Source organism: Lolium perenne, chromosome 6 (assembly GCF_019359855.2).
Source record: "Lolium perenne isolate Kyuss_39 chromosome 6, Kyuss_2.0, whole genome shotgun sequence".
Lineage (NCBI taxonomy): Eukaryota > Viridiplantae > Streptophyta > Magnoliopsida > Poales > Poaceae > Lolium > Lolium perenne.
The window spans coordinates 264,040,697-264,066,344 of record NC_067249.2 but is presented as its reverse complement, the minus strand read 5'-3'; the positions used below and the strand labels follow the sequence as shown (position 1 = coordinate 264,066,344).

Sequence of the window (25,648 nt, the reverse complement as noted above, 5' to 3'; positions counted from 1 at the left end):
ATGAGGCACGGCGGTGGCGCGAGGAACTCTGCCTCCTCTAACGATTCAACATCCGGGAAGTTCATGTCGCGCTGTGGCCACCGAAAACGCCACGCCGCCGTGTCGTAAGCGCGCGCCGCCAGCTCCGGCGTGTTGTACGTGCCGAGGGTGAGGCGGAAGCCACCGGCGCGTATCTCGGCGTAGAACCTACCCCTCGGACGCACTCGAAAGCCACGGAAACCGGACGCCCCTCGACGACGTGGAGGCATCCCGGAGATGAATGAGCAGAGGCGGTGGAGACGTGTGGTTGCGCCCGCACTCGTCGCTCTATATAGCGCACGCGGGCAGCGACGGGGCGAGGCACGTGGAAGCGGCGGCGACACGTGGCGAGGCACGTGTAAGCTACGGCTACACACGTCGCACGCGGGCAGCGACGGGGCGAGGCACGTGGAAGCGGCGGTGACACGTGGCGAGGCACGTGTAATCCACGGCTACACACGTCGCACGCCGGCAGCGACGGGGCGAGGCGCGTGGAAGAGGCGGCGACATGTGGCGAGGCACGTGTAAGCCACGGCTACAAACGTCACACGCCAGCAGCGACGGGGCGAGGCACGTGGAAGCGGCGGCGACACGTGGCGAGGTGAAACCTTACTCGGTGTCAGTCCGCATATCATTAGGGGTGAAACATACACGACTATGTTCATTGTGAGATGCAAATAGTTATATGGATGTCATATTCATGTTCATTGTATTTTTCTGACAAATTTTCATATATAACACTTTTCTATTTGATTTACCATTTAAAAGTTATTGAAATAAGAAAAAATAAAAAAGAAAAAAAGAAAAAAGAAAAAAAAACAGAGCTGATCCGTGTCCAACGGCTCCAGACCGTTGGATTCAAACGGCCGGAGCCGTTGGATTCGCAGTGCCACGGATCGGCCAAACCCCCCTTTTGTCGCGGGCGGTGGCTCAACCCGCGACAAAAGACCCCCCCCCCCCCCTTTTGTCGTGGGTTGAGCCACCACCCGCGACAAAAGGCCCCCTAGTATAAAACCTCCACGCGTCGCGGGCCAAGCCAGAACCCGCGACGACCCCGGAGGCCAAACCCTAGTTGCGCGCCGCCAGGCTGCCGGATTGCGCCGCCGCCGACGCCCTCAGCCGCCATTCGCGCGCTCCTCCGCCGACGCTCCATCGCCGCCGACGCTGCGCGCTCCTCCGCTGACGCTTCCATCGCCGCGCGCTCCTCTCGCGCTCGACTCCAGCGCCGCTTAATCGTGCCTCGGCCGGGCCGCTGCCGGCCGCTGCGCTTATACGCGCGCGCTGACGCTTCCACCGCTGTAAGGTAGCGCGCGGCACCCCGCTGCCTCTCTGCCGCCGCTAATCAGGTTTCCTCGGTTTTGTTTTTTGTTTTTTTGTATAGTTTTTTTGTATATAGTTAATTATTAGTATAGTTTAGTTAGTTAGTATGGTTTAGTTAGTTTGTATATAATTAACTATATAGTTTAGTTAGTTTGTATATAGTTTAATTAGTTAGTTAGTTAGTATAGTTTAGTTAGTTTTTTTGTATATAGTTAATTAGTATAGTTTAGTTAGTTTGTATATAGTTAATTAGGTTTTATTTCATTTGTTTTATGTAATTAGTAGTTAGTTTAATAGTTAGTTAGTTAGTATATGTATTTAGTTTAGTTTTTTAGTATATGTATTTAGTTAGTTATTTAGTGTATTTAGTTATAGTTAGTTTAAAATTAATCGCCCTCGACTCCCTCTCGCGAACACCCCCGACGCCGACACCAGCCCTCTCCTCTCCCTCTCGCGCAATCACCCTCGTCCCGTGCTTCCTCTCCCTCTCGCGATCACTCGACGCTGCAACTCCCCTCTCTCTCCCTCTCCTCTACCTCTCGCAAACACCCCCGACGCCGACACCGGCCCTCTCCTCTCCCTCTCGCGCAATCGCCCTCGTCCCGTGCTCCCTCTCCCTCTCGCGATCACTCGACGCTGCAACTCCCCTCTCTCTCCCTCTCCTCTACCTCTCGCAAACACCCCCGACGCCGACACCGGCCCTACCCTCTCCCTCTCGCGCAATCGCCCTCGTCCCGTGCTCCCTCTCGCTCTCGCGATCACTCGATGCCGTGATGACCCACAAGTATAGGGGGTGTATCGTAGTATCTTCGATAAGTAAGAATGTCGATCCCAACGAGGAGCAGAAGGTGTTGACAAGCAGTTTCGATGAAGGATTCACTGTAAATGCTCACAGACAAGTATTCAGGGGGTTTTGATGTAACAGTTGAATAAAGTACGAGTAAGTAAAGTGCGAGAGAAATAATTGCAGCGAGTGGCCCAATCCTTTTTAGCACAAAGGACAAGCCGGTTTGTTTACTTATAATTACCAAACGTTCTCGAGGACACACGGGATTTTAGTCTAGTGCTTTCGCTACATACGGCTAAATAATCTTCATTGTTATGATAAGTGTTGTGTGGGTGAACCTATGCTAATGTACCGCCCTTCCTAGGACTAATACATACTTGTGATTATACCCCTTGCAAGCATCCGCAACTACAAGAAAGTAATTAAGAATAAATCTAACCACAGCCTTAAACTCTGAGATCCTGCTATCCCTCCTGCATCGATATACCAACGGGGGTTTAGGTTTCTGTCACTCCGGCAACCCCGCAATTAGCAAACGAATACAAGATGCATTCCCCTAGGCCCATAAATGGTGAAGTGTCATGTAGTCGACGTTCACATGACACCACTAGAAGAATAACACCACAACTTAAATATCACACCATTGAATATTACTCAACCATAGTTCACTACTAACATTTAGACTTCACCCATGTCCTCAAGAACTAAACGAACTACTCACGAGACATCATATGGAACATGATCAGAGGTGATATGATGATGAATAACAATCTGAACATAAACTTGGTTCAATGGTTTCACTCAATAGCAACAACAACAAGTAGAGATCGATACCGGGAGAGTTTCCCCTATTAAACAATCAAGATCAAACCCAAATTGCTACGGCGGTGACGGTGTCCAGCGGTGGTGACGGCGGTGATGATGGTGGAGATGATGATGATGGTGATGGCGATGATGTCCAGCTCGATGACGGTGACGATGGCGTCGATTTCCCCCTCCCGGAGGGAATTTCCCAGCGGATTCCTGCCCACCGGAGAGCTCTTTTCTCTCTGGTGTTCTCCGCCCCGCAGAGGCGGCTGTAACTCTTCGCGAGGTACCCTCTGTGGCTTAGGTTTTCGGGACGAAGGATTTCGCGAAGAAAAGGAGGCGAAAGGGGCCGTGGGCCCCCCAAACCACATGGCGGCGCGGCCAGGGCATGGGCCGCGCCGCCCTAGGGTGTGGGCCCACCCTGGGTCCTCCTGGCCCCTCCTTCTGGCTTCCTTCGTCATCTTGAAAAATAGGATTTTTGGTATAATTTCCTTCCACAGTTGATCTTCCGAAATATCGCGTTCTGACGGTGCTTTTTCCAGCAGAATCCTGGCTCCGGTGCTTGATCCTCCAATAATGGTGAAACATGCAAAATAGATGAAATAACATAAGTATTGTGTCCCAATATGAAATATATCAATGAATAACAGCAAATTATGATATAAAATAGTGATGCAAATTGGACGTATCAACTCCCCCCAAGCTTAGACTTCGCTTGTCCCCAAGCGAAACTGAGCTCGATAGACAGGACCACATGTTTATGGAGTGAAGAGTCAATAAATAAAATACGGACAAGAAGCATCATATTCATTCACACAAGACATTATAGTAAACAACCTCTTATAACTCAACTTGAAACAAGTATAAGGTAATCACAAGTAAAGGTGCATAAGAAATCATAATTGGTGATGGAAAACTTCGTTCTTGGTCAGAGAACAATTAACAGATTATATTTATCTCATTGAGCAGCGCTCTCATGTTAAAGTTTATAAGGCACAACTTGCATACTCAATCATAATGGTCTTTTCATGATCATTGATAACTTGCAAAGCTATATTCATTCAGATAAAACTTGTACTAAACAAAGAAGAATAGAAGACATGATGTAGCAAATCACAATATAATGGTTTGATCACAACTACTCAAATGCTTGCTTGAGATGGAGGGAAGTAGGTTTACTGACTCAACATAAAGTAAAAGACAGGCCCTTCGCAGAGGGAAGCAGGGATTAAATCATGTGCTAGAGCTTTTTCAGTTTTGCAATCATATAAAGAGAATAAAAGTAACATTTTGAGAGGTGTTTGTTGTTGTCAACGACTGGTAGCGGGTACTCTAACCCCCTTGCCAGACAACCTCCTAAGAGCGGCTCCCATATTATTTTCATTTTGTGTGGCACTCCTTCCAACCTTTCTTTCACAAACCTTGGCTAACCGAATCCTCGGGTGCCTGCCAACAATCTCATACCATGAAGGAGTGCCTTTTTATTTTAGCTTTATTATGATGATGACACTCCCCCCAACCTTTGCTTACACAAGCCATGGCTAACCGAATCCTTCGGGTGCCGTCCATCAATCACATACCATGGAGGAGTGTCTATTTAGTTTAATTAATTTGGGACTGGGAATCCCATTGCCAGCTCTTTTTGCAGAATTATTGGATAAGCGGATGAAGCCACTAGTCCATTGGTGGAAGTTGCCCAACAAGATTGAAAGATAAAACACCACATACTTCCTCATGAGCTATGAAACATTGACACAAATAAGAGATACTAAGTTTTGAATTGTTTAAAGGTAGCACATGAAGTATTTACTTGGAATGGCAGAAAATACCATGTAGTAGGTAGGTATGGTGGACACAAATGACATAGGTTTGGGTTAAGGTTTGGATGCACGAGAAGTATTCCCTCTCAGTACAGGTCTTTGGCTAGCAAGGTTAATTAGCAAGCATAAGAGTCGAGGGAAGCAAACAAATATACATATGATAGAAACAATCATGCATCTTCCTTGTAAGCACAAACAATCTTAACTTCAGAATAATAAGCTATGAGCTAACAAGAAAGACAATGAAACATCTACATGTATTTCTCTTTTCTACTTAAACCTCAAAGTGTTGTTGCTATTGACCAATGCTAAGTTTGCCAAAACCAAATAGATTTATTCAATGCTCCCAAAGTGATACCAATACTAACAACAAGGTAAATCATATAGTAGAGATTGCAAACTAAAATAAGATGTGCAATATGTAAATGATAAGACTTCTCATTAATATTCCATAACGATAACTCACACCAAGGGATACATAGACAACCAACTAAAGAGAGATACTTCCAACTGCAACCCATCTTATATGATAACTTCCCTACTCATGATATGACACTACTTGACAATAAAAGTAAAAGGTAGTGATAAAGTGATACCGCGGCACTCCCCCAAGCTTGGAACAAACCAAGGGGATGCCAATACCGATGATGAATTACTCCTGCGGCGATGGTGGTGATGAACTCCCGTCATCAGACTTCCAAGGAAGAGGCTCTCCATCAAGAAACGACATCTTGGTCTCGGGAATCCTGAAACTAGCAGCACGGTTTATGTATTTAAACCTGTTTTCATACTCACGCTTACGATTACGAACGTCATAGAGTTGTGCTTGGAGCTTGTTGGTGGTGTCGTGAAGTGAGAGGATGTCGCTCCAAAGCTTTGCAGTTTCCTTCTCATGTTCAGCAATGAGTTCAGACACAATCCTGTGGAAGATATCCACCTCACGCTCAGCCATCTTCTTGTATTTGAAAACCTCCTGTTCTAGCTTCTCCATCCTGTCTTCCAAGCTTCCTTCTCCTTTAGGACCCTGGACATCCTTGACCTGCAGTTCTCCTTCAACGAGCAGCAACTCCTTGGGGTGCATCCTCAGCTCCTCCATGTACAAGTTGCCAACATCCCTGCTGGAGCTGTCCTTCGGAGTTTCTGACGAAGACATAATGGCTCTAGATCCGAAGCAAATCCTGGCAGAAACAACTCGAAACAAAACACGTCGAGAACACGATATACGGACCTCCAGGGGTCCGGGGGATTGTATAGCAAAAATTTTCACGACACAAAGAAAGTACCAGATCGAACCAGAGTCGGAAAGGGGCGACGGGGCGGCCAAACCATAGGTCGGCGCGGGCCCAGGCTTGGCCGCGCCGGCCTATGGTGGCGCCCCCTCGTGCGTCCTTTCCACTCCGTTTCGAACTCGTAATTTTTCATATTTTCCAAAAACAGCAAACATATTGTTCGGAAAGTAAATTGCGTACTTTTCATTACCGCATCGTTACCTATTCAAAGTCGAGTTACGCGGACTGTCAATTTGCCCTTTGATGAAAGCTTCCGGTGTTTCCACTTGAATAATATCAACATCAACATTATAGGAATCACCTGAGATATAATGCTTGAGTCTTTGTCCATTCACCACTTGCGTAGCATTGCCTTGGAGAGAGCTAATCTTGATTGCTCCTGAACGATACACCTTCTCGACAACATATGGTCCTTCCCATTTCGAGAGTAATTTCCCTGCAAAGAATCTGAGACGAGACCGATACAATAGGACTTTATCCCCAATATTAAATTCTCTTTTGATAATCCTCCTATCATGCCATTTTTTAACTTTCTCCTTAAAGAGTTTAGCATTTTCATAAGCTTCACTTCTCCATTCATCTAGAGAACTCAATTGCAACAACCTCTTATCACCGGCAAGTTTAGGATCTTTATTTAATTCTCTAACAGCCCAATAAGCTTTGTGCTCTAGTTCTAAAGGTAAATGACAAGCTTTCCCATAAACCATTTTATAAGGTGACATTCCCATGGGATTTTTATAAGCAGTTCTATAAGCCCATAGTGCATCCTTCAATTTACTAGCCCAATTCTTTCTAGTTTTATTAACGGTCTTTCCCAAAATAGATTTAATCTCTCTATTTGATAATTCTACTTGACCACTAGTTTGAGGATGATAAGCAGAAGCAATTCTATGATTAATACCATACTTAGCAAGAGTTTTTCTAAAACCTCCATGAATAAAATGAGAACCTCCATCAGTCATAATATATCTAGGTACTCCAAATCTAGGAAAAATAATATCTAAAAGCATTCTTAAAGAGGTCTCACCATCAGCACTTTTTGTAGGTATAGCTTCCACCCATTTAGTAACATAATCAACAGCAACAAGTATGTGAGTGTTACCTTCACGAAGACGGAAAAGGTCCCATGAAGTCAAATCCCCAACAATCAAACGGTTCAATAACAAGAGTATAATTCATAGGCATTTCATTGCGTACTGGAGATATTACCAACCCTTTGGCATTCATCACAAGATAAAATAAACTTTCTCGCATCCTTGAAGAGAGTTGGCCAATAAAAACCTGATTGTAGAACCTTTTGCGCGGTTCTTTCTCCGGCGTGATGTCCTCCATAAGCACTACCATGACATTTACTCAATATCTCTTGTTGTTCATATTCGGGAACACATCTTCGCATAATACCATCCACTCCTTCTTTATATAAGTGTGGGTCATCCCAGAAATAATGCCTCAAGTCATAAAAGAATTTCCTCCTTTGCTGAGCTGAAAAGGTTGGAGGCAAGTACTTGGAAACAATAAAGTTAGCATAATCAGCATACCAAGGACTGTCTCGCGAGCTCACCTTTATTACAGCCAATTGTTCATTTGGAAAACTATCATTAACAGAACAGGATCATAAGCAATATTTTCCAATCTAGACAAATTATCAAGAACAGGATTATCAGCACCTTTCCTATCTACAATATGTAAATCAAATTCTTGCAAAAGAAGTACCCATCTAATAAGCCTTGGCTTAGCATCTTTCTTTGTCATTAGGTATCTAATTGCAGCATGATCAGTATGAATAGTAACTTTTGAATCAACAATATAAGATCTAAATTTATCACAAGCAAAAACTACAGCTAATAATTCTTTTTCAGTCGTAGCATAATTTCTTTGAGCAGCATCAAGAGTTTTACTAGCATAATGAATAACATTCAGTTTTTTATCTACTCGCTGTCCAAGAACAGCGCCTACAGCAAAATCACTAGCATCACACATAATCTCAAAGGGTAAGTTCCAATCAGGAGGTTCAACTATAGGAGCAGTTGTTAAGGCTTTCTTAAGAGTTTCAAAAGCTTCCTTACAATCATCATCAAAAACAAATGGTACATCTTTTTGAAGAAGATTAGTAAGAGGCTTTGAAATCTTGGAGAAATCTTTAATAAATCTCCTATAAAACCCAGCATGACCAAGAACACTACGAATACCTTTAACGTCCCTCGGATAGGGCATCTTCTCAATTGCTTCAACTTTAGCTCTATCAACTTCAATACCTCTCTCAGAAATTTTATGTCCCAATACAATTCCTTCATTAACCATAAAGTGGCATTTCTCCCAATTAAGAACAAGGTTAGTTTCTTCACATCTCTGCAAAACTTTATCAAGGTTTCGCAAGCAACTATCAAAAGAATTCCCATAGACGGAAAAATCATCCATGAATACCTCTACAATACTTTCACAAAAACCATGAAAAATAGCAGACATGCATCTTTGAAAAGTAGCAGGAGCATTACATAAACCAAAAGGCATGCGTCTATAAGCATAAGTTCCATAGGGACAAGTAAAAGTCGTTTTCTCTTGATCTTTAGCTTTAACAGCAATTTGTGAAAATCCAGAATAACCATCAAGAAAACAAAAATGAGTGTTTTTAGACAATCTTTCTAGCATTTGATCAATAAATGGTAAAGGGTAATGATCTTTCTTAGTAACTTTATTAACTTTTCGAAAATCAATGCACATTCTATACCCTACAACTACTCTTTGAGGGATAAGCTCATCATTATCATTAGGCACAACAGTCATTCCTCCTTTCTTGGGAACGCAATGCACAGGACTAACCCATCTACTATCAGCAATAGGATATATAATACCAGCTTCAAGAAGTCGTAATACCTCATTCCTTACCACTTCCTTCATCTTCGGAATTAGACGACGCTGATGTTCAACAACAGGCTTTGCATCATCTTCCATATTAATAGCATGTTGGCAAATAGAAGGAGAAATCCCTTTCAAATCATCAAGAGTATAGCCAATAGCTCCTCGGTGTTTCTTCAATATTTCCAAAAACCTTTCTTCCTCAATCTCTGAAAGCTTAGAACTAATAATAACAGGATATATTTTCTTATCATCAATATGAGCATATTTAAGATTATCAGGCAAAGGCTTTAATTCAAAAACAGGATCTTCCTTTGGTGGCGGTGTTGTACCCAAATCTTCCACCGGTAAATCATGCTTGAGAATAGGTTGGCGAAGAAAAATTTCCTCAAGCTCATCTCTTTCTTTCCTAAAAACTTCACTCTCGCTATCCTCCAAATGTTGCTGCAAGGGATTATTAGGAACAAGAACAATAGATGCACATTGCTCCATTTTAAAATCATTACTAGGCAAATCAGCTTTATAAGGAGTTTTAGTAAATTTAGAGAAGTTAAACTCATAAGATTCACCAGCAAATTTAGTCAAAATTTTCTCTTTCTTGCAATCTATAATAGCTCCACAAGTATTTCGAAAAGGTCTACCAAAAATAATAGGACAATAATCACTAGCAGCAGAACCAAGTACCAAAAAGTCAGCAGGATATTTAATCTTACCGCATAAAACTTCCACATCTCGAACAATACCAATTGGAGAAATAGTTTCTCTATTAGCCAGCTGAATAACCACATCAATATCTTCAAGTTCACAAGAATCAATTTCGTGCATAATCTCCGTGTAAAGCTCATACGGAATAGCACTAACACTTGCACCAATATCACATAATCCATAATAGCAATGATTACCAATTCTAACAGATAGCATAGGAACACTAGCTTGTTTGGGTTTATTAGGATGTGAAACAATATTAGAAGCATCTTCACAGAAAATAATATGACCATCCTCCACATTTTCAGTCACAAGATCTTTAATTATTGCAACAAATAGGTTCAACTTTTATTTGTTCTTCAGGTTCTACAGGTTTCTTTTCACTTTTATGAGCTGCACTATTTATAACAGAGTACTCCTTCATTTTAGCAGGGAAAGGAGTTTTTTCAATATAAGCTTCGGGAATAATATGATCAGCAGTTTCAACTACAACACATTTATTAATAGATGAATCAATTTTATCTTTATACGGTTCATGATACTTATCAAAATTCTTCTTTGGCAATTCATAATGAGAGGCAAAAGCTTTATAAAGATTTGCAGCAACTTGAGAATCAAGACCATATGTAGCACTCATATTACGAAATTTATCAGTATCCATAAAAGCTTCAATGCATTTATAATCATAAATTATACCTGATTCTCTATCCTTGTCGTTCTCCCATCCTTCAGTATTTTCTTGGATCCGATCAAGAAGGTCCCTTTTAAACTCTTCTTTGTTGCGTGTAAATGATCCAGAACAAGAAGTATCCAGCAAGGTCTTGTCTTGAAAAGAAAGTCTTGCATAGAAATTATCAATAATAACATTACCAGGAAGCTCATGAATGGGGCATTTGAGCATTAAAGACTTCAATCTCCCCCAAGCTTGGGCAATACTCTCTCCATCATGAGGCCAAAAATTATATATGCGATTCCGATCCTTGTGAATTTCGCTTGGAGGATAGAACTTAGAATAAAACCGGGGCACAATATCATTCCATTCAAGAGAATCCCCATTATCCAAGAATTTATACCAATGCGCCGCCTTACTGTGACAGCGATAAAGAGAATAGTTTCTTCCTCACTTCATCCATAGCAATACCTGCACATTTGAATAACCCGCATAATTCATGCAAAAACAGTAAATGATCACCGGGATGGACAGTTCCATCCCCTTCATAGCGGTTATCCATAACACGTTCAATAATTTTCATAGGTATTTTATATGGTATTACTTCCTCACCTGGCGCCTCATCCACTACCGTTGCAGTAGTAGTAGATTTCCCAAATAAAAATTGAAGAGAAGATCTCTCCATAATGACTTATAGCAGCAGGCAGAAATAAAATCAGCACAACAGGAAAGGTTTTCCTTACCACTTCCTCTTACCAATCGCGCTTCACTCCCCGGCAACGGCGCTAAAAATAGTCTTGATGACCCACAAGTATAGGGGGTGTATCGTAGTATCTTCGATAAGTAAGAATGTCGATCCCAACGAGGAGCGAAGGTGTTGACAAGCAGTTTCGATGAAGGATTCACCGTAAATGCTCACGAGACAAGTATTCGGGGGTTTTGATGTAACAGTTGAATAAAGTACGAGTAAGTAAAGTGCGAGAGAAATAATTGCAGCGAGTGGCCCAATCCTTTTTAGCACAAAGGACAAGCCGGTTTGTTTACTTATAATTACCAAACGTTCTCGAGGACACACGGGATTTTAGTCTAGTGCTTTCGCTACATACGGCTAAATAATCTTCATTGTTATGATAAGTGTTGTGTGGGTGAACCTATGCTAATGTACCGCCCTTCCTAGGACTAATACATACTTGTGATTATACCCCTTGCAAGCATCCGCAACTACAAGAAAGTAATTAAGAATAAATCTAACCACAGCCTTAAACTCGAGATCCCGCTTATCCCTCCCGCATCGATATACCAACGGGGGTTTAGGTTTCGCTACTCCGGCAACCCCGCAATTAGCAAACGAATACAAGATGCATTCCCCTAGGCCCATAAATGGTGAAGTGTCATGTAGTCGACGTTCACATGACACCACTAGAAGAATAACACCACAACTTAAATATCACACCATTGAATATTACTCAACCATAGTTCACTACTAACATTTAGACTTCACCCATGTCCTCAAGAACTAAACGAACTACTCACGAGACATCATATGGAACATGATCAGAGGTGATATGATGATGAATAACAATCTGAACATAAACTTGGTTCAATGGTTTCACTCAATAGCATCAACAACAAGTAGAGATCGATACCGGGAGAGTTTCCCCTATTAAACAATCAAGATCAAACCCAAATTGCTACGGCGGTGACGGTGTCCAGCGGTGGTGACGGCGGTGATGATGGTGGAGATGATGATGATGGTGATGGCGATGATGTCCAGCTCGATGACGGTGACGATGGCGTCGATTTCCCCCTCCCGGAGGGAATTTCCCCGGCGGATTCCTGCCCGCCGGAGAGCTCTTTTCTCTCTGGTGTTCTCCGCCCCGCAGAGGCGGCTGTAACTCTTCGCGAGGTACCCTCTGTGGCTTAGGTTTTCGGGACGAAGGATTTCGCGAAGAAAAGGAGGCGAAAGGGGCCGTGGGCCCCCCAAACCACATGGCGGCGCGGCCAGGGCATGGGCCGCGCCGCCCTAGGGTGTGGGCCCACCCTGGGTCCTCCTGGCCCCTCCTTCTGGCTTCCTTCGTCATCTTGAAAAATAGGATTTTTGGTATAATTTCCTTCCACAGTTGATCTTCCGAAATATCGCGTTCTGACGGTGCTTTTTCCAGCAGAATCCTGGCTCCGGTGCTTGATCCTCCAATAATGGTGAAACATGCAAAATAGATGAAATAACATAAGTATTGTGTCCCAATATGAAATATATCAATGAATAACAGCAAATTATGATATAAAATAGTGATGCAAATTGGACGTATCACGCCGCAACTCCCCTCTCTCTCCCTCTCCTCTACCTCTCGCGAACATCCGAGCCTCTCGCAAACACGCGTCGCCGACACCCTCTCCCTCTCGCAAACAAGCGTCGCCGACACCCTCTCCCTCTCGCAAACACGCGTCGCCGACACCCTCTCCCTCTCGCAAACACGTGCCGCCGATTAGGGTTAGGGTTTGGTTTGTGTTTGATTAGGGTTAGGGTTTTGTTTGTGTTTGATTAGGGTTAGGGTTAGAACATGTACTTATCGATTTAATTCTTTTGCAGAAACAATGGATCCATTCGAACGGGACTTGGAACAGGAAGACATGTTCGCGTACATAATCCGCGATGGTACAGAAGCCGACCGAGAAGACCGCGACTCCGGTGATGGAGAAGCCCGCGGCTCCGGTCATGGAGAAGCCGACGGCTCCGGTCATGGAGAAGCCGACGGCTCCGGTGATGGAGAAGCCGACGGCTCCGGTGACGGAGAAGCCGACGGCTCCGGTCATGACGAGGTATTAATGGATTTCTATATGTACATATGCCGACGAGGCATTAGTATAGAGGCGTTAATGCAATTCTATATGTATTCTCTTAGGCCTCCGAAGATAAGATAGAGAAACGAGGCCCGGCAAAGAAGTTGGGCAAAAAAGACCACTTCACAATTGAAGCTATATCACCGGAAGGCCAACCGGTGGTACCTGCGAATGTCGGAGTGACATTTAAAAATCAGTGCGGAGTTGTGGTTAGAGATCGTCTCCCGATCACTATCAGAGAATGGAACAAGACCAAGAATGTGTCCGAAAATCAGGTTGCCGATAGGTACAAAGACACACTTTTCAGCGACCTCATGGCACATTTCACTTTGCCAGATTTGGGATCGGAGTCTGAGAATGCTAAGCAGAGGGCGCTAGTGAAGAAATGGGCTCTTAAGAAGATGGGGGAACTTTTCCGGGCGTATAAGAACCGGTTATGGAAAAATTATAAGAAAGACAAGAAGCCTCCATTATTCAAGAACTATCTAGCGAAGCAGGAGCATCATTGGGAACAATTTGTGGAGTACAAAGAATCAGAGGAGGCTATGAACCTGTCCAAGAAAAACAAGAAGAATGCAAGCGAAAAGAAATATCACCATCATACGGGGCGAGGGGGCTACGGAGTAGCCATGCCTAAGTGGGATGCACAAGAGGCTGAGATGGAGCTGAATGGGATCACTCCAGAACCCACGCGAGAAGGATGGGACACTAGGGCTCGAAATTGGTTCCTCGCGCATGGTTGTGAGTATGACATGAAGACAGGGAACACTGTTGAAAGTGACAGCAGGGTTAGGGTACCCAGGAAAAAATGGATTGAAGTGACGACTGATGTCTACGCCCCCCTCCTTTTCCTGTAGACAGTGTTGGGCCTCCAAGAGCAGAGGTTTGTAGAACAGCAGCAAGTTTTCCCTTAAGTGGATCACCCAAGGTTTATCGAACTCAGGGAGGAAGAGGTCAAAGATATCCCTCTCATGCAACCCTGCAACCACAAAGCAAGAAGTCTCTTGTGTCCCCAACACACCTAATAGGTGCACTAGTTCGGCGAAGAGATAGTGAAATACAGGTGGTATGAATATATATGAGCAGTGGCAACGGCACCAGAAAAGTGCTTTGCCCAGGACAGTAAACAAGCAGTAGTAACGCAGTAAAACAGTAAACAAGCAGCAATAGCAGTATTTAGGGACAAGGCCTAGGGATTAGACTTTCACTAGTGGACACTCTCAACATTGATCACATAACAGAATAGATAAATGCATACTCTACACTCTCTTGTTGGATGATGAACACATTGCGTAGGATTACACGAACCCTCAATGCCGGAGTTAACAAGCTCCACAATTCAATGTTCATATTTAAATAACCTTAGAGTGTAAGATAGATCAATAAGACTAAACCAAGTACTAACGTAGCATGCACACTGTCACCTTCATGCTAAGAAAGGAGGCATAGAACACATCGATACCATCATAGCAATAGTTAACTTCATAATCTACAAGAGATCATAATCATAGCCTACGCCAAGTACTAACACGGATGCACACACTGTCACCATTACACCGTGCAGGAGGAATAAATCTACTTTAATAACATCACTAGAGTAGCACATGGATAAATTGTGATACAAAACATATTGCAATCATAAAGAGATATAAATAAGCACTTCACTATGCCATTCATAACAGTGAATAAGTATTCTGTGAAATATAGCCTAAGAGACCCACACGGTGCACACACTGTCACCTTTACACACGTGGGACAAGGAGTCTCCGGAGATCACATAAGTAAAATTCACTTGACTAGCATAACGACATCTAGATTACAAGCATCATCATATGAATCTCAATCATGTAAGGCAGCTCATGAGATTATTGTATTGAAGCACATAGGAGAGAGATGAACCACATAGCTACCGGTACAGCCCCGAGCCTCGATGGAGAACTACTCCCTCCTCATGGGAGACAGCAGCGGTGATGAAGATGGCGGTGGTGTCGATGGAGGAGCCTTCCGGGGGCACTTCCCCGTCCCGGCGGCGTGCCGGAACAGAGACTCCTGTCCCCCAGATCTTGGCTTCGCGATGGCGGCGGCTCTGGAAGGTTTCTCGTACCGTGGCTTTTTCGTATCGAGGTTTTAGGTCGAGGGCCCTTAAATAGGCGAAGAGGCGGCGTCAGAAGGTCGAAGGGGCGACGACACTATAGGGCGGCGCGGCCAGGGCCTGGGCCGCGCCGGCCTATGGTCTGGGGGCCCAGTGCCCCCTCTCTGGCGGTTCTCGTGTGTTCTGGATGCTTCCGGGCAAAATAGGAACCTGGGCGTTGATTTCGTCCGATTCCGAGAATATTTCGTTACTAGGATTTCTGAAACCAAAAACAGCAGAAAACAGCAACTGGCACTTCGGCATCTTGTTAATAGGTTAGTTCCAAAAAATGCACGAATATGACATAAAATGTGCATATAACTTGTAGATATCATCAATAATGTGGCATGGAACATAAGAAATTATCGATACGTCGGAGACGTATCAGCATCCCCAAGCTTAGTTTCTGCTCGTCCCGAGCAGGTAAACGATAAACAAAGATAATTTCTGGAGTGACATGCCATCATAACCTTGATCATACTATTGTAAGCATATGTAATGAATGCAGCGATCAAAACAATGGTAATGACATGAGTAAACAAATGAATCATAAAGCAAAGACTTTTCATGAATAGTACTTCAAGACAAGCATCAATAAGTCTTGCATAAGAGTTAACTCATAAAGCAATAATTTAAAGTAAAGGCATTGAAGCAACACATAGGAAGATTAAGTTTCAGCGGTTGCTTCCAACTTGTAACATGTATATATCATGGATATTGTCAACATAGAGTAATATAACAAATGCAATATGCAAGTATGTAGAATTCAATGCACAGTTCACACAAGTGTTTGCTTCTTGAGATGGAGAGAAATGGGTAAACTGACTCAACATAAAAGTAGAAGAATGGCCCTTCGACGAGGGAAGCATCGATTGCTATATTTGTGCTAGAGCTTTGGTTTTGAAAACAAGAAACAATTTTGTCAACGGTAGTAATAAAGCATATGTGTTATGTAAATTATATCCTACAAGTTGCAAGCCTCATGCATAGTATACTAATAGTGCCTGCACCTTGTCCTAATTAGCTTGGATTACCGGGATTATCGCAATGCACATGTTTTAACCAAGTGTCACAAAGGGGTACCTCTATGCCGCCTGTACAAAGGTCTAAGGAGAAAGCTCGCATTGGATTTCTTGCTATTGATTATTCTCAACTTAGACATCCATACCGGGACAACATAGACAACAGATAATGGACTCCTCTTTAATGCATAAGCATGTAACAACAATTAATTTTCTCATATGAGATTGAGGATATTTGTCCAAAACTGAAACTTCCACCATGAATCATGGCTTTAGTTAGCGGCCCAATGTTCTTCTCTAACAATATGCATGCTCTAACCATAAGGTGGTAGATCGCTCTTACTTCAGACAAGACGAACATGCATAGCAACTCACATGAAATTCAACAAAGAGTAGTTGATGGCGTCCCCAGGAACATGGTTATCGCACAACGAGCAACTTAATAAGAGATAAAGTGCATAAGTACATATTCAATACCACAATAGTTTTTAAGCTATTTGTCCCATGAGCTATATATTGCAAAGGTGAATGATGGAATTTTAAAGGTAGCACTCAAGCAATTTACTTTGGAATGGCGGAGAAATACCATGTAGTAGGTAGGTATGGTGGACACAAATGGCATAGTGGTTGGCTCAAGGATTTTGGATGCATGAGAAGTATTTCCTCTCGATACAAGGTTTAGGCTAGCAAGGCTATTTGAAACAAACACAAGGATGAACCGGTGCAGCAAAACTCACATAAAAGACATATTGTAAACATTATAAGAATCTACACCGTCTTCCTTGTTGTTCAAACTCAATACTAGAAATTATCTAGACCTTAGAGAGACCAAATATGCAAACCAAATTTTAGCATGCTCTATGTATTTCTTCATTAATAGGTGCAAAGTATATGATGCAAGAGCTTAAACATGAGCACAACAATTGCCAAGTATCACATTACCCAAGACATTTATAGCAATTACTACATGTATCATTTTCCAATTCCAACCATATAACAATTTAACGAAGCAGTTTCAACCTTCGCCATGAAAATTAAAAGCTAAGAACACATGTGTTCATATGAACCAGCGGAGCGTGTCTCTCTCCCACAAAGTGAATGCTAGGATCCATTTTATTCAAACAAAACAAAACAAAAACAAACCGACGCTCCAAGAAAAGCACATAAGATGTGATGGAATAAAAATATAGTTTCAGGAGAAGGAACCTGATAATTTTGTCGATGAAGAAGGGGATGCCTTGGGCATCCCCAAGCTTAGACGCTTGAGTCTTCTTGATATATGCAGGGGTGAACCACCGGGGCATCCCCAAGCTTAGACTTTTCACTCTTCTTGATCATAGTATATCATCCTCCTCTCTTGACCCTTGAAAACTTCCTTCACACCAAACTTCTCATAAACTTCATTAGAGGGGTTAGTACATAATCAAAAACTCACATGTTCAGAGGTGACACAATCATTCTTAACACTTCTGGACATTGCTCAAAGCTACTGGAAAGTAATGGAACAAAGAAATCCACCCAACACAGCGAAAGAAGCAATGCAAAATAAAAGGCAGAATCTGTCAAAACAAAACAGTCCGTAAAGACGAATTTTTAATAAATACTTCCGTTGCTCAGATCAGAAAACTCAAAACTAATGAAAGTTGCGTACATATCTGAGGAACACGCACGTAAATTGGCATATTTTTCTGAGTTACCTACAGAGAAAACAGCCCAGATTCGTGACAGATAGAAATCTGTTTCTGCGCAGAAATCCAAATCTAGTATCAACCTTCGATTAGAGGCTTCACTTGGCACAACAAAACACAAAACTAAGATAAGGAGAGGTTGCTACAGTAGTAAACAACTTCCAAGACACAAATATAAAACAAAGTACTGTAGCAAAATAACACATGGGTTATCTCCCAAGAAGTTCTTTTCTTTATAACCATTAAGATGGGCTCAGTAGTTTTAATGATGCACTCGCAAGAAATAGTAGTTGAAGCAAAAAAGAGAGCATCAAGAGGCAAATTCAAAACACATTTAAGTCTAACATGCTTCCTATGCATAGGAATCTTGTAAGTAAACAAGTTCATGAAGAGCAAAGTAACAAGCATAGGAAGATAAAACAAGCATAGCTTCAAAAATTTCAGCACATAGAGAGGTATTTTAGTAACATGAAGATTTCTACAACCATATTTTCCTCTCTCATAATAACTTTCAGTAGCAACATGAGCAAACTCAACAATATAACTATCAAATGAAAGGTTCTTATCATGAGTCTCATGCATAAAATTATTACTCTCCACATAAGCATAATCAATTTTATTAGTTGTAGCGGGAGCAAATTCAACAAAGTAGCTATCATTATTATACTCATCATCAAATATAGGAGGCATATTGTAATCATAATTAAATTTATCCTCCATAACAGGCGGTACTAAAAGACCAATATCGTTACAATCATCATAAATAGGAGGCAAAGTATCATCAAAGTAAATTTTCTCCTCAATTCTTGGGGGACTAAAAAGATCATGCTCATCAAAACCAGCTTCCCCAAGCTTAGAATTTTCCATATCATTAGCAACAATGGTGTTCAAAGTGTTCATATTAATATGTTCCATGGGTTTTTTAATTTTTGGATCAAACCATCCATGTCTTAAATCAGAAAATAGAGTAAAAAGCTCATTGTTGTCCATTATGCCTAACTAGTGTAAACAAGAAACAAAAAGATGCAATTGCAGGATCTAAAGGAAATAGCTTCGAGTACTTACAATGCGCCGGAAAATATCTTAGTAGCCGAGATCCGGAGTGTGAGTACCTTTTACCTTTCCTCCCCGGCAACGGCGCCAGAAAATAGCTTGATGTCTACGCCCCCCTCCTTTTCCTGTAGACAGTGTTGGGCCTCCAAGAGCAGAGGTTTGTAGAACAGCAGCAAGTTTTCCCTTAAGTGGATCACCCAAGGTTTATCGAACTCAGGGAGGAAGAGGTCAAAGATATCCCTCTCATGCAACCCTGCAACCACAAAGCAAGAAGTCTCTTGTGTCCCCAACATACCTAATAGGTGCACTAGTTCGGTGAAGAGATAGTGAAATACAGGTGGTATGAATATATATGAGCAGTGGCAATGGCACCAGAAAAGTGATTTGCCCAGGACAGTAAACAAGCAGTAGTAACGCAGCAGTAGTAACGCAGTAAAACAGTAAACAAGCAGCAATAGCAGTATTTAGGGACAAGGCCTAGGGATTAGACTTTCACTAGTGGACACTCTCAACATTGATCACATAACAGAATAGATAAATGCATACTCTACACTCTCTAGTTGGATGATGAACACATTGCGTAGGATTACACGAACCCTCAATGCCGGAGTTAACAAGCTCCACAATTCAATGTTCATATTTAAATAACCTTAGAGTGTAAGATAGATCAATAAGACTAAACCAAGTACTAACGTAGCATGCACACTGTCACCTTCATGCTAAGAAAGGAGGCATAGAACACATCGATACCATCATAGCAATAGTTAACTTCATAATCTACAAGAGATCATAATCATAGCCTACGCCAAGTACTAACACGGATGCACACACTGTCACCATTACACCGTGCAGGAGGAATAAATCTACTTTAATAACATCACTAGAGTAGCACATAGATAAATTGTGATACAAAACACATTGCAATCATAAAGAGATATAAATAAGCACTTCACTATGCCATTCATAACCGTGAATAAGTATTCTGTGAAATATAGCCTAAGAGACCCACACGGTGCACACACTGTCACCTTTACACACGTGGGACAAGGAGTCTCCGGAGATCACATAAGTAAAATTCACTTGACTAGCATAACGACATCTAGATTACAAGCATCATCATATGAATCTCAATCATGTAAGGCAGCTCATGAGATTATTGTATTGAAGCACATAGGAGAGAGATGAACCACATAGCTACCGGTACAGCCCCGAGCCTCGATGGAGAACTACTCCCTCCTCATGGGAGACAGCAGCGGTGATGAAGATGGCGGTGGTGTCGATGGAGGAGCCTTCCGGGGGCACTTCCCCGTCCCGGCGGTGTGCCGGAACAGAGACTCCTGTCCCCCAGATCTTGGCTTCGCGATGGCGGCGGCTCTGGAAGGTTTCTCGTACCGTGGCTTTTTCGTATCGAGGTTTTAGGTCGAGGGCCCTTAAATAGGCGAAGAGGCGGCGTCAGAAGGTCGAAGGGGCGACGACACTATAGGGCGGCGCGGCCAGGGCCTGGGCCGCGCCGGCCTATGGTCTGGGGGCCCAGTGCCCCCTCTCTGGCAGTTCTCGTGTGTTCTGGATGCTTCCGGGCAAAATAGGAACCTGGGCGTTGATTTCGTCCGATTCCGAGAATATTTCGTTACTAGGATTTCTGAAACCAAAAACAGCAGAAAACAGCAACTGGCACTTCGGCATCTTGTTAATAGGTTAGTTTCAGAAAATGCACGAATATGATATAAAATGTGCATATAACATGTAGATATCATCAATAATGTGGCATGGAACATAAGAAATTATCGATACGTCGGAGACGTATCAACGACAGATATAAAGGCGGGAAAACTAAAGTTTGCTCCCGATAGAGAGAAAGACTTGCTAACGCTTGTCCTCGGTAATCCTGAGAAGGGAGGACGAACAAGAGACTTCGGCCCTAGTGTTCCGTGGTCGCTTGGGTTTCCGGCCGACGCGGAGACTTATAGAAGCCGAGCGAGAGCTAAACAACGCCAGCTAGAGGTGCAGAATGACCGGATGGCCGAGTTCCAACGCCGACTTGACCAGCAGCAGCGGGAGCTTCAGCAGCAGCAGCGGGAGATAAATGAACTAAAAGGACAGCGCCCGCCAGATAATACCGCTGACATATCTCAGCGACGAGACAGCAGCGTGGCCGACTCGGAGGCCCCTCCTTCACGGATGATGATAGATGCCGGTCCTGGCGACCCCTTGGATGGAATCAAGGAGCAAACACCTTGTGATCTCCATGAGGTGTTCATGAAGGTGTCTGTTAAGGTGGCGGTCGGCTATGTCTTACCGGCATTTGGACCTGAAGGTGAGCCGGCAACATGGCATGGCAATCCGATTCCAGCTGGCTATGCTCGTGTCGGGGTGGATTCAGTTGTCCCGTCGTGGGAGACATTGGAGCTCGAAATCCCTGGAGGTGATGGGGGGCTTACACTCAGAGAGGTGCTGGGAGAAATCATTCTCTGGGAAAAGAAGGACATCAGGCTGCCAGGCTGGGTAGCACCTAGTACCAGTCGTCCCAGCAGGTCACCATCACCTCCTCCAGGTGATCGCAGGCCACCATCACCTCCTCCTACTGATCACATGTCGCCACCATCACCCTGTGGGTACGACGTCGACCACGACATCGGTAGTCCATCTCCATCTCCAGCGCCGCCGCCTCCGCCCACTAAGACTCGGAATGCACCCAGCCGGAAGCGTTTCAAGAGTCCTGTCCGCAAGATGTCGCCCCTCCCAAAAGTACCAAAGGTTCCTCCCCCCGTCCTTACGATCGTACTGAGGAGGAAAATGATGCCATTGTTAAGAAATACAATTATGATTTTTTTCATAAGCCAAAACCTCCAGCGCCAGAGCCATACACAGAGAAGCAAATAGAATATGCTACTAGTTTTCTGAACACACCATCGCAGTATGAGTTACACGAGAAGAAGGATGACTATACACGCACTCTTGCGAAGGTAATTGACCAAAAGAAGGATGAAAAGGGTAAGGAGAAGGACATTGCTGGCACGAGCAAATCATCAGCTAGAAGTGCAGCGAGAAAAAGTCAAGTTCAACAAGTGCACCCCTCAAGGCCAAGCAAACGACAAAAGGCAAAAAGAGAAAGGAAGTTCCCCTCCTCGGTGCTCAGCCCAAACAATCGATCCCAGCACTCAAAGTGTTTAATGTTCCCAAGGTGTACCAGGAACATGGTGGTTTCGATATGGAAGAAGCTGCAAGGCTAGCGGCTTCCTGTTCAGTTACCGTGGAGGAATTGCTGTCTGCAGTAGATGCTGCACTACCCACTGCTGATATAGCTCCTAAATTTGTCTACGGGGCCGACTTGGTCAGCAGAGAGCAGCTGCATAAACTGCCAACACATATGCGGAATTTGCATCAGTGGTACCTTGATGCATGCAAGGAGAACATAATGTACATCGTGGCGAGTATACCATGGGAATATTACTACCGAAAGGAGGAGATCCATATTGAGATGAATGAACTCTGGCAGTTATTCAATCTAGATGCCCTCGACAAATCTCTCATGAGTTGCTATTGCTTGTAAGTTGTTAACTACATATAAGTTTATTTTCATTCAGTTCATGTTCGTTTTCATTGCATATATATACTCATTATATCTTATGTGTTCTCTTATGCAAACTGAAGATCAGTGAATGCAAAAGTAATAATATTATCAATGTTGGGTTTATTGACCCAGATAAAATACATGTTGAAACGGTGAAGCATAAACGCGAAGAAACGGGGGGAAACCTACTAAGGTTTTTGGGGGAGCAATATTTCTGTGATTCAATATTGTTTCCTTACAACTACGAGTGAGAGTCTTAATGATCTTTTATGCACATTCAATTTTTCTTACTCGATGTTAAGTGTAATTCCTGACGTATATGCATAACATGTGCAGCTTCCACTGGATTCTACTAGACATTCAACCTGATAAGGGAATAGTTGAAGTAAGAGACCCACTGAGTAGAGGCGTGGACGGGTTCCAGGACTTGCAGAAGTTGCTCCAAGTGTAATTTCCTTCATCGCCGCGCTTTATCTTTCGTGAGATATCAATTAATTATCCACTCATTCAATCATTCTTTTGCCTGGCAGGGCTTGGCAAGCTTTGAAGAATCATCATAAGGAGATTACCTTTGCAAAGAAGCTAACATTTACTCCTGTACCGTGCCCCCAGCAGCCACAAGGGACGAATCTATGTGGATACTACGTTTGCGAGTCCATTCGCATGTTAACCACTGAGAAGCAGAACAAAAATAAATTCGACGTAAGCAATAACATTCACAACTTTATTTATTATCATCAATATTTCGTTATCAAGACTGATATAGTCATACTCATCTCATTTTCGTATATAGGTCGACTTCATGCGGGACAGACTCCAACCAAAGGAACACGCACTAGGAATCGCGGAGGAACTGGCGGGACTTTTGGTTAAAGAAGTAATAAACAACAAAGGCTTGTTTAGTCCAAATAGATGCTCTACCTCCAAATAGACGGTCGTTAGTACCGCTTGTCGATCGTGAGCTCCATGTATATATGTAGGGAATCTACGAATATGTGTAAGGGGAATCGACTTTTTCTTCCAATATTTGTTTGATCGATCTATATATATAATGAATGAACGTGTACAACTTCTAGTAGCGTACAAATATATGCAACTTTTATTTTCGAATGAAAAAAATGAAATAACAGGCGGTCGGTGGCGGGGGGGGGGGGTGCTGCACCCCTCAAACCCTAAAGCAGCAGCGTTGTGCGCGCGCCACGTAGAGGGCCTTTTGTCGCGGGTGGTAATACCGCCCGCGACAAAAGGGCCTGTGCCCTGCGCGCCCCGCGGCTGCCACGTGGTGGACCTTATGTCGCGGGTCGTAAGCGCGACAAAAGGTGGACCCTTTTGTCGCGCCTCTCTTGTCGCGCCTGGCCGCCCGCGACAAAAGGGTCATACCACCCGGATCAAAAGCCCTGTTTTCCACTAGTGAATGGTTGCCGCCCAAAGGACAAGTTCACCGTAGCTCTCAAAGCTGTTACAGGTACATCTACAATTTTATTACATCTATCCATCGATGATCATCACGCGACATTTTCTATTCGTCTCAAGTTCTTCTTAGGACTGTAAGCTAAATGATACGTATGTAATGTCATATTCAGTTGTCGGCGTGGGAGTGATCTTTTTTAGGGTCCATATTCTGCGGCACCTGCCTGGCGCTGCAGAAGAGCAACCTCATGAGAACAAAGAAGAGATTCTTTGAGCACAATGGAGGCGTCATCCTGCAGCAGCAGATGCGGTCATACAATGGCACCACCGGTGGAGCCAGTGGCGGATTCAAGATATTCTCCAGCGAAGAGCTAAAGAAGGCGACGAACAACTTCGCCGCTGATCAGATCCTCGGCCGTGGAGGCCACGGCATCGTCTACAGAGGTGTCCTCGCGGACAATTCGGTGGTGGCCATCAAGAAGTCCAAGATGATGGAGGAAGCCGAGACCAAGGAGTTCACAAGGGAGATGCTCATCCTCTCCCAAATCAACCACCGGAATGTTGTCAAGCTGCTTGGCTGCTGTCTCGAGGTGGAGGTGCCGATGTTGGTATATGAGTATGTCCCAAATGGCACCCTCTACCATTACATCCATGGTGGCAAGGGACTCAACGCTGACACGGCCTTGGATACCCGTCTTCGGATTGGGGCGGAGTCGGCGGAGGCGTTGGCCTACATGCACTCGTCGGCCTCGCCACCGATCCTCCATGGCGACGTCAGGATAGGTAACATCCTGCTCGATGGCAGTCTCACCGCAAAAGTAACGGACTTTGGAGCGTCAAAGCTGGCTCTAAGCGATGAGGCCGAGGTCCTTGCCACCCTAGTGCAAGGCACCTGTGGGTACCTAGACCCGGAGTATCTTATGACATGCCAGCTGACAGACAAGAGCGACGTGTACAACTTTGGCGTCGTGATGTTGGAGCTGCTGACCCGGAAAAAAGTGCTATGTTTTGACGGCCCAGAGGAAAATAGGAGCCTTGTGTCATGCTTCGTGATGGCCGTGAAGGTCGGTCGGCATGGCGAGCTCATGGACCGCAATGTCATGAAGGAGATGGGGTCGGAAGCCCTAGAAGAGGTCACACACCTCTTGATGCGATGTGTGAGCATGAGCGGCGATGAGAGGCCGAGGATGAAGGAGGTTGCAGAGAGGCTGGAGAGGCTGGAGGCACTAAGGAGATACCAACGGCATCCATGGGGTCATGCTAGCGGTGGTGATTTGGAGGAGGAGGGGGAGGATGAGAAGAGCTTGCTTGGGAGGAAGCAACAATGCGATGTGGACTACAAATTCAGACCGCATGACGTGCTTGATCTTGAGGGGGATAGCACCTATACTTATAGGCTTATAGCTTGTAGGTCCAATGTTCTATTATTGTATACTTATGGCAACCACTAGGGATGAGATGCCGGTCCGTGGCTTCCCATCGGACTACTGCCACACCACACGATTGATTTCATCTTGTGCGTTGCAATTGGCCAGCTAAAAGCGCTCAATACTTTTGCATGCAGCGGCTGTACTATAATTGCAGTTTAGGCCTCCTTTGATTTAAAGGATAGGAAAAACATAGGAATATAAAAGGTATATGATTGAAATGATATGTCTAA

At 43.8% G+C, this 25,648-nt stretch overlaps 1 protein-coding gene across 1 annotated transcript in view; it reads left to right on the top strand.

The window, feature by feature from the left end:
* LOC127309858 (wall-associated receptor kinase 1-like) overlaps nucleotides 1–25,439 on the top strand; it is a 32,025-nt gene extending 6,586 nt beyond the window's left edge. Inside the window, exons 3-4 of the mRNA XM_071822551.1 lie at nucleotides 23,991–24,060; nucleotides 24,183–25,439. Of these exons, the coding sequence (XP_071678652.1) occupies nucleotides 23,991–24,060; nucleotides 24,183–25,439 (1,327 nt within the window). The remainder of the gene's footprint in view (nucleotides 1–23,990; nucleotides 24,061–24,182) is intronic.
* Nucleotides 25,440–25,648: the final 209 nt, after the last annotated feature.